This window comes from Peromyscus leucopus, chromosome 3, assembly GCF_004664715.2.
Source record: "Peromyscus leucopus breed LL Stock chromosome 3, UCI_PerLeu_2.1, whole genome shotgun sequence".
Lineage (NCBI taxonomy): Eukaryota > Metazoa > Chordata > Mammalia > Rodentia > Cricetidae > Peromyscus > Peromyscus leucopus.
In genome coordinates, this window is record NC_051065.1 from 132929166 (window position 1) to 132941873 (window position 12708).

Below are 12708 nucleotides of genomic sequence, written 5' to 3' on the forward strand. Positions count from 1 at the left end.
CTTTCCTGGAACTCACTTTGGAGACCAGGCTAGCCTCAAACTCACGGAGATCCACCTGCCTCTGCCTCCCAAGTGCTGGGATTAAAGGCATGTGCCACCACTGCCTGGCTTCAGCAGACTTTTATCTGAATATAGAAATTGGTCTCCTTTAATAAAAAGTTCTCTAGCAATCTTCTATTTACAAAATATATCCACAGTTTATTTCTTTACTTTTTATGTGTGTGTGCTCACGTGGAACTTAGAGGACAATTTGAGAGTCATTTCTCTCCTTTTACCATGTATGTTCCAGTGACCAAACTCAGAGCATGCAGAAGCAGTACCTTTGTTGGTTCAGCCATCTTGCTGGCCTTTTGGTTTGTTTGAACTTTCCATCTTGTAATTTGGATACATCATAAGAACAAAAAACACTAGCAGAGGATCTCTGAAGAAGGGAAAATGAGGCTTGGATCCTCAAGGGACAGCAGAGGCCAGGCCAGGGCAGTGCCTAATCTCCCTTGTGCAAGAAAAGTATTCAACGTCACGGGACATGATGGGGGAGAGTGAGGGCTACACAGTGAGTCCCTGTCTAAAGGGGGGGTTGGGGGCAGAGATGGCTCCATGGTTAAAAGAGCTTGTTACTTCTACAGAGGTCCTGAGTTCAGTTCCCAGCACCCAGGCAGCTCTCAACTGCCGTCACACCTCTAGGGAATGCAACGCCTTCCTGTGGTCTATTCTGGTACCTACCCATCCACATAAATAAAAATAAATCTTTTTTTGTTTTTGTTTTTTGAGACAGGGTTTCTCTTTGTAACAGTAAGGCTGTCCTGGAACTCTGTAGACCAGGCTGGCCTCAAACTCAAAGAGATCTGCCTGCCTCTGCTTCCTAAGTGCTGGGATTGAACGTGTGCACCACCACCACCTGGCTAATGAAATACATTTTAACATATTTAAGAATTTTTTCTTATGACCTTGCCTCAAAAATTAAAAGGAAAAAAAAAGAATTTTTATTTGCATACTATGTAAGAAGCAGAAATACTTCTCTCAGTAAATATCTACCTCAGAAAGAATAATGACTCTATTTATAGAAAAAGGCTGCCCTTTGTTTTTATGTCCCTAAACACAAGTATACCAACAAGAATTAATATTTCTTTCTTTTTCTTTTTAGAGGTAAGTTCTCACAACACAGCCATGGGCTGGCCTTAAACCTCTAGCAATTCTTCTGCCTTGGACTCTGAGTGTTAGTCTTACAGGGTGTGACACCATATTTTAAGATTGTTATTATGGCTGGGCAGTGGTGGTGAACGCCTTTAATCCCAGCACTCAGGAGGCAGAGGCAGGCGGGTTAGAGTGAGTTCCAGGAAAGGCACAAAGCTACACAGAGAAACCCTGTCTCAAAAAAACAAAAAAAACCAAAAAACAAAAACCCAAAAACCCAAACAAAACAAGATTGTTATTATGATAACAATCTTAGAGACAAATCAACTAAAAGCACAGAGAAAAGACAAAAACTGTAATTTTGTTATTGTTGTTTTGTGAGATAGAGTCTATGTGGCTACAGTTGGCCTCAAATTTACAGAGATCTACCTGCCTTTGCCTCCTGGAGTGCTGGGATTAAAGGCCTGTGGTATCACACCCAGTTTAAACAACTCTGTTTGAGATGGGTGTGCCTTCTAGGCCTGGCTTTCTGAGTGCTGGGATCATAGGGCATGGCACCAGGCCTTGCTCTACCACTGACCAAATGGCCACGCCTCTATCTCTTTTAAGTTGCACGTGGTGACCCCCAAATTCTCTCCACCATCAGTCAGCTCTTGGACTCAGTCTCCCAGTACTGTGCCACCAGGTCCTGATCCAGGCAGCTTGGAGGACAATCAAAGAACTCACAGCAGTGGCCCGGGAGAGCTCTCGACACGTGCTCAGCAGTCCGTTTTGCAGGTCGTCCCTCTGCAGCACCACCGTTTGGATGGCGGCTGGGTTATCTGCATTCATCTCTATTTCCTGGCTGGCTGACAGCAAGGCTTGCTCCAGCGTGTACTGTTGGAATAAAGAGGACCACACTGAAAGGTCTGCATCCCCGAGTTGTTTCACGTGTCTCTGGCTACCAGTGTCCTCATCATCAGCACAGGCAGCAACATCAACTGTACATAGGAAAGGTAATCGCCCTACTTTCTCTTTGTGCAGCTGCTGCAGCTTCTCCTCCAGAGCACGGACCACTTTATCCTGTTCACACAATCTGCTCAATTTGGCCTAGAAGAGAAGATGTCTGTCGTTAGCAACTGAAAGTCTCTTGTAACCAAGGGAAGGGAGCCATTTAAAACAATCATGGGATATCAAGTAGAGCTTTGTAAATATTAATTCTTTTAATTGAAAAAACTTTTTTCATACAATACACTCTGATCACACTTTCCCCCTTTAGGACATTTTTATTTCAATGAGAACCACCAAAAGTAAAATGTGGCATATGCCTTTAATCTCTGGAGGCAGAGGCAGGCAGATCTCTCCAAGTTACAGCTCAATCAGGTCTACATAGTGAGACCCTGCTTCAAAAAGAGTATCAACAATCAAATACTCAAATAAACACAGGGAGAGAAACAGTTTAAGTGTGCTATTCAGCTCACGTATCTCAAAACACTCTTAACAATCATGGATGCTGCCGGGCGATGGTGGCGCATGCCTTTAATTCCAGCACTCGGGAGGCAGAGCCAGGCAGATCTCTGAGTTGGAGGCCAGCCTGGGCTACAGAGTGAGATCCAGGAAAGGCGCAAAGCTACACAGAGAAACCTTGTCTTGAAAAACAAAAACAAACAAACAAACAAAAAAACCAATCATGGATGCCATCTCAGACTACAGGAGCATGCTACAATAATTGACATTTTTCTTTTTCTTTAGGCTCTGGGGATGAAATCCAGAGTCGTAGGAATGCTAAGCATATGCTCTACTGCCAAACTACAGCTCTAGTTCAAAGCATTTATTGATTTATTTGAGACAAAGTCTCCTAGTCTAGGCTGGCCTGGAACTTCCTCAAATCCCCCTGCTGCTCCAGCTTTGCTGGGATTGCAGGAATGTACCAGTATGATTCCTGGCTTTATCTGTAAAAATTCTTAATAATAGTTGGGCTTACTGGTGCATGTGAGAGGCAGAGGCAGGAGAATCTCTCTGACTTCAAAGCCAACCTGGTCTACAAAGAGAGTTCTGGGGGCCAGAAATACTTACATCAATATCTACCTCTTCAGGTCTGTATTTGTATAATGTGCCTCTACATTCATCTTGTGACAGCTATAAGAAAAGAAATGCCACAGAGCAACTTTAAAAATCATATTTAAGTAATATAGTCTATAGCAAACAATTTAAATTTCTGTCAAAATGACTGTGTGACAAGCAGGATTTTAATGCTTTTTATACTTCTAGAAATTTAATTCAAGCACAAACCGGCACAAAAGTAGAGAAACACTTAGCATAGATACAATATGCAAGATAAATTAAGAATGATGCCAACGTAAGCTTGTCAAACAAGAAGCTGGCCAAACAAAATTAAAATAGCACCTTCCATTTTCCACTGGAAAGACAAACATTACTTTGATGGAAAACGGACAAACATAACCATAGCAGCTGCACTGAATCGAACGTTTGCATCAGCATGTCCAGGGGAAGCATCTGTCACAGTGCACACACACTCACAGTGTGTGCACTCAAACACACCTTAGCACAACCGCATTAACAAGACCTAGAACACACCGTATACATATATGCAATATAAACACACATACACAATAGAGACTTATCTGGTTCTTCTGTCTTAAGAACTAAAAGATAATGAGGAAAAGGGCGGGTTTAATTGCAAAGAGGAAATCACTTGAAGGATAAAACTGAAAGCCTATGCTATAAGTTATGATTAAACAAATTTCAAAAGAGGTTTATATTTGTATCTGATGGCATTTGTATATTATAAACAACTATTATTCTTGTAGTGCTGGGAACTGAACTCAATGCCTCATGCATGATTATCAAGCACTCCACAATGGAGCACATAGTACTTCCAGCCTTGTAAGGAATTATTTTTCCCTGCACTGAAAATCTTTTAATGTTCTTCTAATTGTCTTTGTCACATGAATCCTTGTTTCTGACTGTGCTTACCAAGAGTTCCATAGCCATCTCAGTCAGTCATACCCAGAGCACACCACAGCCTCTGCACGCATCATTTCACTGTCTTTTGATTTTATATTGACTGCTAGACAGCAACAAAAACACATTAGGCAAAATTGAGCTGAACCTTATTGTATGTTCACTAAATGGCACATTTTCACTCACTGTCAGTTTAGGAGTAATACTCCCCAATATAATCTAGTTTAGGGAGCTAAATCTTATATATACATGTATAAATCCATAAGAATGTGTTTGATTATATGTCCCCTCTGTAAAGATATGCTTGACCATTATAGTTTTAAAACAAATAGCACAGAACGCTAAATGGATCTAGAAATGTGGAGATCAAAAGGTTAAAAATTCAAGCATTCCCAACATACAAATAAATCCTGGAATTACATATTTCATCTTATGACTTTACTTCACATACCTCATGCAAATGAATTATGACTATTTAAGGTATGCAGAATGACCATTAAACCATGAGGTCTTATAGAAATGAATATTACATGAAAAATGAATATGATGGCAAAAGAATACTTGTTTACTATTGTAGGTAAAAATCAGCCAACAGCATCCTCACAAATGCTGGGTTATTCTAGACCAAAGCACCTGGGTCCAAGGAAGCGTTGACCCTTTTTCCTGGAAAAGGGACCAAGAGTGAGCTTTCAAATGCTTCTATCCATGATACCAACTGGAAAAGGTCAAAATGAGTTTTTACACTCAAGAACTTGAATGTAAAAGGCATTAAGATGTTCTGGTACATTTTACTTTGTATTTAAAGTTAAACGCAAAGCAGCTTTACTAGACCACGACATGTGAATGCAGTGAGCAGAGTGCTATGTCTAGGTTAAAATTAGGAATTGCATCCTGTGCCCAAGGATCAAGGAAAAGAGAACAGCAGTCTACTAAAAGGAGTTTATGATGATTGTTTAGGGCCCTGCTGTTCTGTTTTAACTTAAGAGAGCCATTTAAGACTCATTTTCTTATCAGCTGCCACAGCATCAAAAATGTCTACGGAGTAGTTACAACCTTTTTGCAGGACCTTGTGATGTAGCCCTGGCTGGCCTGGAACTTACACCCATCCTCCCCGGTGCTGAGATTATGGGCATGTTTCAGCTCACCCAGCTTGTTCCAGCTTTCGAGTGATGTCTTCATAGTGAGGAGAATACGACATATTCACAGGATACTTATAGTTATCAATGGACATTTTCTTTAAATTACTTTATGTGTATATGTCATGTATGTGCAGGTACCTAAGGAGGCCAGAAGAGGGTGTTGGATTCCTAGGAGTTAGAGAACTGAACTTGGGTCTTTTGGAAGAGTCCCAAGTGCTCTAACCACTGAGCCATCTCTCCAGCACTCCCACTCCTTTTTTTTTTTTGAGACAGGGTCTCATGAAGACCAGGATGGACTCAAAAACAAACAAACAAAAACAAAGAAACAAACAAAAAACCAGCCAAGGATGACTCTACCCCACAAGAGATGGAACCACAACAGTGCGATACTAAATAGTAATAGTACTGTACTTTTCTAAATCACAAAAAAATCCCCAAATCAAAACCAAGCCCCACCCCGCTTTCCTGGTGTGTGTACGGGAGGGTACACCCCATTACAGTGCCACCTCGCTGGCCTGCCTTTTCTTCAAGAGCTGCACTCAAGCCTCTCTTGTCAAGTCTTCTTGGTTTCATTTCCTCCTCCTTCTCCTCATAGTTGTGCTGGGGACTGACCCAGAACCTGGCAGCACTGAGTCTTAGTCTTCCAATGCTGGTTTTTCTCACTTTTCACTACAACTGGCTTGGTGCTAACTTAAGATAAAATTACGTTAATTAAAACGTAACTTTTAGAGCTGGGCATGGTGAGGCATGTCTTTAATCCCAGCACTCAGGAGACAGGGGCAGGTGCATCTTTGTTTGAGGCCAGAGTGATTTACAGAGTGAGCTGTCAGAGCTACATGGTGAGACCCTGTCCAACAAACAAAACAAAACAAAACAAAACAAAACAACCCTTTCCCACCAACAAACAAAACTCCAAAATTAAAAAACAAAACAAGAACAAACTACAGTAACAATAAAACCAAACAAACAAACAAAAAGAAACAAAACTCAACCTTTAAAATCCCGTTTGTGATATCTCTCTCACACGTACACACAAAAACATTCTAAAAAGAGTTTTCAGTTACATTTTAAAACCATTAAACATTTTTTAAAAGTGACGTGTTTCATGTGTGGATGCACATGTGAGTGTGGGTGCTAGGAAAGGGTGTTCAATCCTCAGAGGCGAGCTCTGGAAACCAAACCCAGGTCCTATTCAGGAGCAGTATGCTCTCTTAACCACTGAGACATCTCTTCAGCCCCGAGTTTGGCTTTCTCTCTTCCTCTTTTTTTTTTTTTTTTTTTTTGGTGTGACAATCTTACTTACCACAAACTGGCCTTGAATTCAGACCAATCCTTCTGCCTTACCCACCCAAGTGCCTGGGATCATATATGTGAAACATCATGCTCGGCTTTGCTAATACTTTTAGTTTGACAATATACTATAATCAATGACCTAAAAAATAGTCAGCTAGGGATGTAAGCTGGCAGAGGTCTTACCTAGCATTCATGAAGCCCTCAGTTCAATCCCCAGAACCAAACAAAACTGGGCAGTTATATATGCCTGTGCTCCCAGCACGGGAGGGTAGAGGCAGGAGGATCACAAGTTCAGCGTCATCTTTATTGAGTTCCTAGGCAGCCTGGTGTAAATGAGACACTATTTAAAAACAAAAACAGTATCAACAGCCAGGCATGGTAGCCAAACCTTTTATCCCAGCATTGAGGAGGCAGAAAGACAGGGATATTTGAGTTCAAGGGCAGCCTGGCTACAGAATGCGTTCCAGGCCAGCATGGGCTACACAGCAAGACCCTGTCTCAAAACAAACAAGCAATGGAAAACAAAAAAACCCATAAAACCTCCAATCAAAAACCAACCAACAAAGCCACGCAAACAATGCTCACAGCACTACAGGCGTTTGCTGGCATGTGTCTTCCAGAACTGTTCATCAGGTGAGGAACTTCATTAGCCATCACCATCTCATCTCATAAAGCCCACAGTACAAGAAGTGTGACATGCAAAATGACCAACAAATTCACAAGATTTTTTTAAAATCTTTTTTTTTTTTTTTTTTTCGAGACAGGGTTTCTCTGTGTAGTTTTGGTCCCTGTCTTGGATCTCACTCTGTAGACCAGGTTAGCCTCGAACTCACAGAGATCCACCTGGCTCTGCCTCCCAAGTGCTGGGATTAAAGGCGTGCGCCACCACCGCCCAGCAGATTTTTTTAAAATCTTGATGCAGAAGCTGGTGACCCAGCTCAGTATGAGCATTGGCTACTCTTTCAGAGGACCTGGGTTCCATTATGTCTGTTCCAGGGGATCTGATGCCCTCTTCTGGCCTCCTCAGGCACTAGGCACACATGTGGTACAAGCCAACCACCTCCACACACAAAATAATAAAAATAAAATAAAACAATAACTTGATATGTGTTTACTACTGAACTTTAGAATTTGTAGAAAACCCACTGCTTAGGTGGGTTTTCAGGAGGCCACCTAAGGAGAATATGGAAATTAAGGTGGTCCCAGCCAGACTTGGTGGCCCATGAAGACAGTATAATCCCAGCGCTTCAGAGGAAGCAGGACCTGATCCCAAAGCAAAGCGACAGAGGTGGTGAGATGGCTCAGCGGGTAGAGCAACTGCTTCTGAGCCTGCAGAACTGAGCTGGATCCTGGAGGTGATGGGGTGCAGTGGGAGGAGAGAATCAGTCCTAATAGTCCTCTGGCTTTCACACGTGCACCGTGGAGGGTTGTGCACATGTGCATACATACATTAAATGCTAAGAGGTCACTTCCATTTTCTTAAAAGTAAAGCTGCTTAACTTTAAATATTTCGTACTTGGTTATCTCCTCTTGTAAATTAAAGATGTTTTCAGTCATTAAACATACTTTAAACATTTTGAAAACTGGGTCCAGAGTAAGCTTCATCTCTTAGCATCATGTAGTTCTGCTACCTGACCACAGTCACACTTCAAAGACAGAGGCACCTGGGCCTTTCCACCCAGGGCAAGCTCACACGTTTCCTTTTATCAGGTGCTTCTCACATTTGAATTAGGATCTATATTCATTTTTCATGTGAGAGAATTCTTTCCTTTTCATTACGATTTGAAAACATTCTAACAGGCCATTGCTCGGAGAACTGGAGGGTGCTGAAGTGGAAGAAGCCGATGCTGGTGAACACAGAGCCAGGAACATTTAGACCATGGATAAATAATAACTGGAAGCAATGGATAGAAACATGTGACTTCATTTGCAGATCTGCAGGTTACCAAGGTTCCTAAGTCAAAGCCTACCTATTCCCCAACACATTGTGAATGTGTGAGAAAGGAATAAGATGGGGAACACCCTGACGGGTGCAGGAACAGTAATACAGGAAAACCAATAGCCCTACTATGTTAGGGCTAGGCTCCGCTCCATCAATATAGAAACTAGATAATCACCTCCTACATAAAGAGAAGGTACTAACGCTGGAGTAGGAGAGGTTTGGAGGAATGTGCTTAAAAGGAAACAGTTTTACAAATCTTCCCCCCTGAAATCCATTTTTAATGCCTTCAGAGTTAATGCACAGAAACCAAGTAACCCTTGCTAAGTGTACTGCAGACCTCCAAGTATCTATCAACCATATGATGTAAACAAAAGCTTTAGGAAGATGACACACTTAATACTCAACGGCAAGTGTTCAGCAAAGCCATGCTAAGGGTACCACAGCATCTTGGGGAGCATGGATGAAGCGTGGCTTCCCAAACAAACAGAAACAAAAGGTAAAAACACTGATGTTATGAGGGAATCTGAGGACAGACAAGGCTGTCCCTGAGGGGTTTTGCAGATGACAATGCAGTATCATTCACTGTCCAAGACCTTACTTGTTGGTACAGTTGTGGTCTTAGCGCCGAGTTCTCAATCATTGTGTGAACCATGGTGATAATAGGTTCATTTTCTTTCATCTATTTCAAATCAGGAGGAGCATACAGCAAACATCAGTTTACAGCACAGGTAGATTTGAAAGACGACACTGTAAATATATCCTCTACTTTAGTATCTTCCTAACAGTGCAGTTAGTTGCTTACATTTCACCCCATGGTTGCACAGACTTAATGCACACCAACAATTTCAAGCAAGCACCTAAAGCTATAAAATACACCAAAGGTTATAAAATCAACCTCACTGACTGCTACAGTGCTACAATCAGATTTGACTTTAATCAATACAGCCAATTAACAGCTACTTTTACATATGTAAGATGATAAAGCATTAAATATAAAAAGACAATTTAAAATTTCTAGAGGGGGGCAATCTGTGAATTTAGGAGAAAAATGATATTGCTTAATTTTATTCAGTAATAAAACTGAAACAAACTGCAGTTCTTTATAAGGCTAGTCAGAAAAAAAAATAGTTCTCTAAGGATATTAAAATTTTATAATACCCAACATTTTTATCACTTAGATAACATATTTTATTAAAATTAGTCTTGACAGGCATTTTTATAGACTCTTGGATTTTCTCAGTATAATGGTATATGTAGAATTATTCAAGGACATTTAAAATAAAACTTATTCAGCAAGGACTCAGTAAATCTCCTTTGCTCCTATCATGGCAGGACGAAGGTGTGACTCACATTTCCAGCTATATTCTACTTCATTATGGTTTCTAGAAAAGTACAGTTTCCTGCAACAGGCTTTGTAGTTAGCCAGAGAATTCAAAAGACAAGCATTACGATATGGAGAGGAAATGGCTAACAAAATTTTCAGCATTTCTAAGCAGACAGGTCTGGTGTTTACCACTGCAGTTAATTTAAGCAATTTTCCCAGGGTTTAAGGAGTGTGCTGTCCACAGCATTTGCAAAGCACATGACTATCCTGTACTAGAGGTCATCAAAACCTCAGAGTGCAGCGCTGTAGCCAGATTTTACTTTCATCAATGTAGTCAATTAATGACATATATTAGGACAGATGATAAAGCATTGTAATGCACAGGATAATATAAACTTCTGAACTAAAAGCCTATTTAGAGCAGTGGTCCCTCTCCCATATACACTGGAACCACTGGACACAATTCCCAGGCAACTCTCCTGTGCACCCTGAGGATATCCATGCAGAAAGAGTAATCCAGCCGTGGGGCCGTTTGCTCTAAAAGCCCTTGCACAGGACAACTCACATCTTCCCTGGGGTCCTGTTTACTCTTTGCTTTTAGTGGTTTTGCCAGACATGAAAGCTATGGACGAGAAGTTCACTTCTGGAAATGCTGGGCCTGTGCTGGAGAACTAACTGAGAACATTTAAAAAAAAATTAATTTGCCGGGCGGTGGTGGCGCACGCCTTTAATCCCAGCACTCGGGAGGCAGAGCCAGGAGGATCTCGGTGAGTTCGAGGCCAGCCTGGGCTACCAAGTGAGTCCCAGGAAAGGCGCAAAGCTACACAGAGAAACCCTGTCTCGAAAAACCAAAAAAAAAAAAAAAAAAAATTAATTTTATGTGTATGGGTATTTTGCCTGCATGTATGTCTATGCAGCATGTGCATGCAGAATTCAGAAGGCACAGATACCCTGGAACTGGAGTTACAGACAGTTATGAGCTGCCATGTTGGGTGCTGGGAATTGAACAGGGGTTCTCTGGAAGAGCAACCAGTGTTCTTAACCACTGAGTCATCTCTCCAGCCCGGACCTCTCCACATCTTACCAATCCATCTTTGTTTTAATGTGGGAACCCACCCAGTGCTCATGTATGCAAACACAGCCTCAGGGTGGTGTCAGCCAGTCTCAACCCCAGAGCACTGGAGGATGGGGCCAATCTCCTGTCTGGTTCACCTGGGTAATTCCCCAGTTTACTTGAGTAACTTCCCCAGTTTCTGTTCAAAGTTCAATGTGATGAGGCCCAGGGTACCTCTGGCTGTCTTTCCCCTTCACTCTTTGCTCTCACCTTGGTATCACTTCCTGTTGTGGGATAATCTTTATGTACACAGTAAAGCTGTGTCTCTGCCTAAGGTGCCTCCTGATTGATTTACTACAGAGCTGTGGCCAATAGCTATGCAGGGGAGAAATAGGTGGGACTTCCGGGGAGAGAGAGGAACTCTGGGAAGAAGAAAGGTGGAGAGACACCAGCCATGGAGCAAGTTGGATGTACAGAATGAAGGAGAGGAAAAAGCCACACTGCAGAATGTACATTAATAGAAACAGGTAAATTTAAGTTATAAGAGCTAGTTGGGAACAAGCCTAAGCTAAAGGCTGAGGTTTCATAATTAATAATAAGTCTGCGTGTCGTTATTTGGGGGTTGGTGGTCCAGGAAAGTCCAACAAGAAAGGCTCACTACAATTTTCCAAAGTCAACTTCTTGCAAACAAGAAGGAGGCTCACACTAAACTCCACTTTCTGGTTTTTTTTTTTTTTTTTTTTTTTTTGTTTTTTTCGAGACAGGGTTTCTCTGTGTAGCTTTGCGCCTTTCCTGGAGCTCACTTGGTAGCCCAGGCTGGCCTCGAACTCACAAAGATCCGCCTGCCTCTGCCTCCCAAGTGCTGGGATTAAAGGCGTGCGCCACCACGCCCGGCTTTAAACTCCACTTTCTGACAGAAACATGAAAGAACACAGTGACAAACAGAAAACTGAGATGAACTCCATTGAGAGAACGCGAGGAAAAGAAGGAGCTTTCATGGTTAAGGTTAAGACCGGTGAAATAGTTATCACCAAGGATCAGATCCACAGCAATAATTAACTATACTCAGATAGGCACTGGATAAGTCAAGTTAAGAGATCAGAGGACTAACATGTAGGTATTAAGTCCATACTCGGGATTCTAACCCACCCAATGTCTGGTTACCACCCCCCACCCCCCCGCAGCTGAGGACCAAACCCAGGTCTCTGTGCTTGCTAGGCAAACGCCTTACCACTGAGCTGAATCCCCAACCCCTAGTTTTCTTACAATTCTGCCATCATGGTGTCCTATTCTATTCAAGGGCTTTCTAGACTTCGACTTCCAAGTATGCTGGAGACGGGGAGGGGAGAAGGGAGTGGAGGGAGGGAGAAGTGGCGAAAGGAGGGGGAGAGAGGGAATGAGAAAGAGAGGGAGGAGATAGAACGACCCTGCCCCGCCTCGCACCCCCCCCCCAAAAAAAAACCCAAACAACAACAGATTGTAGGGAGGTAGAGGTAGGAGGTTCAAAGTCAGCTTGGTTATATGAGACCATGTCTCAACCACAAAGGAAGAAAGAGGAAAAAGAAGGAAGAGTTAGAGAAGAAAAAACAAGAGTAGGCATGACGGGATGGCGAGATAGCTCAGCAAGTTGAAGTCAGGATCTCCAGGACCCATGTGGAGAAAGGGGAGAATTTACTGATCCCCATGTGCTGCTCCTCTCTTGTGCACGCACAGTAAATTAATAAAATTTTTAACAAAGGAGCCAAGGTTGATACAAGATTACTCTTGGGGTCTGGAGAGATGGCTCAGAGGTTAAGAGCAGTAACTGCTCTTCCAGAGGACCTGGGTTTGGTTCCCCGCATCCTCATGGTAGCTCACA

General features: G+C 42.3%; 1 protein-coding gene across 41 annotated transcripts in view; it reads right to left on the reverse strand.

Moving 5' to 3' along the window:
- The window catches only part of Plekha5 (pleckstrin homology domain containing A5), a 185638-nt gene that overhangs the window by 25780 nt on the left and 147150 nt on the right, over positions 1-12708 (reverse strand). For 24 of the 41 annotated variants that reach the window (XR_003734792.2, XR_003734790.2, XR_003734791.2 and 21 more), the window contains 5 exons: positions 9071-9151; positions 3744-3779; positions 3190-3252; positions 2143-2223; positions 1861-2010 (listed from right to left, as the gene is read on the reverse strand). Coding sequence is in view for 37 of the 41 variants with exons in the window: in XM_037204027.1 (XP_037059922.1) it covers positions 1861-2010; positions 2143-2223; positions 3190-3252; positions 3744-3779; positions 9071-9151 (411 nt within the window). In the remaining 4 variants the exon portion in view is untranslated. Of the gene's footprint in view, positions 1-1860; positions 2011-2142; positions 2224-3189; positions 3253-3743; positions 3780-9064; positions 9220-12708 lie in introns of those variants that run through there. The other 17 variants (XM_037204036.1, XM_028872222.2, XM_037204031.1 and 14 more) reach the window with 3 other exon arrangements.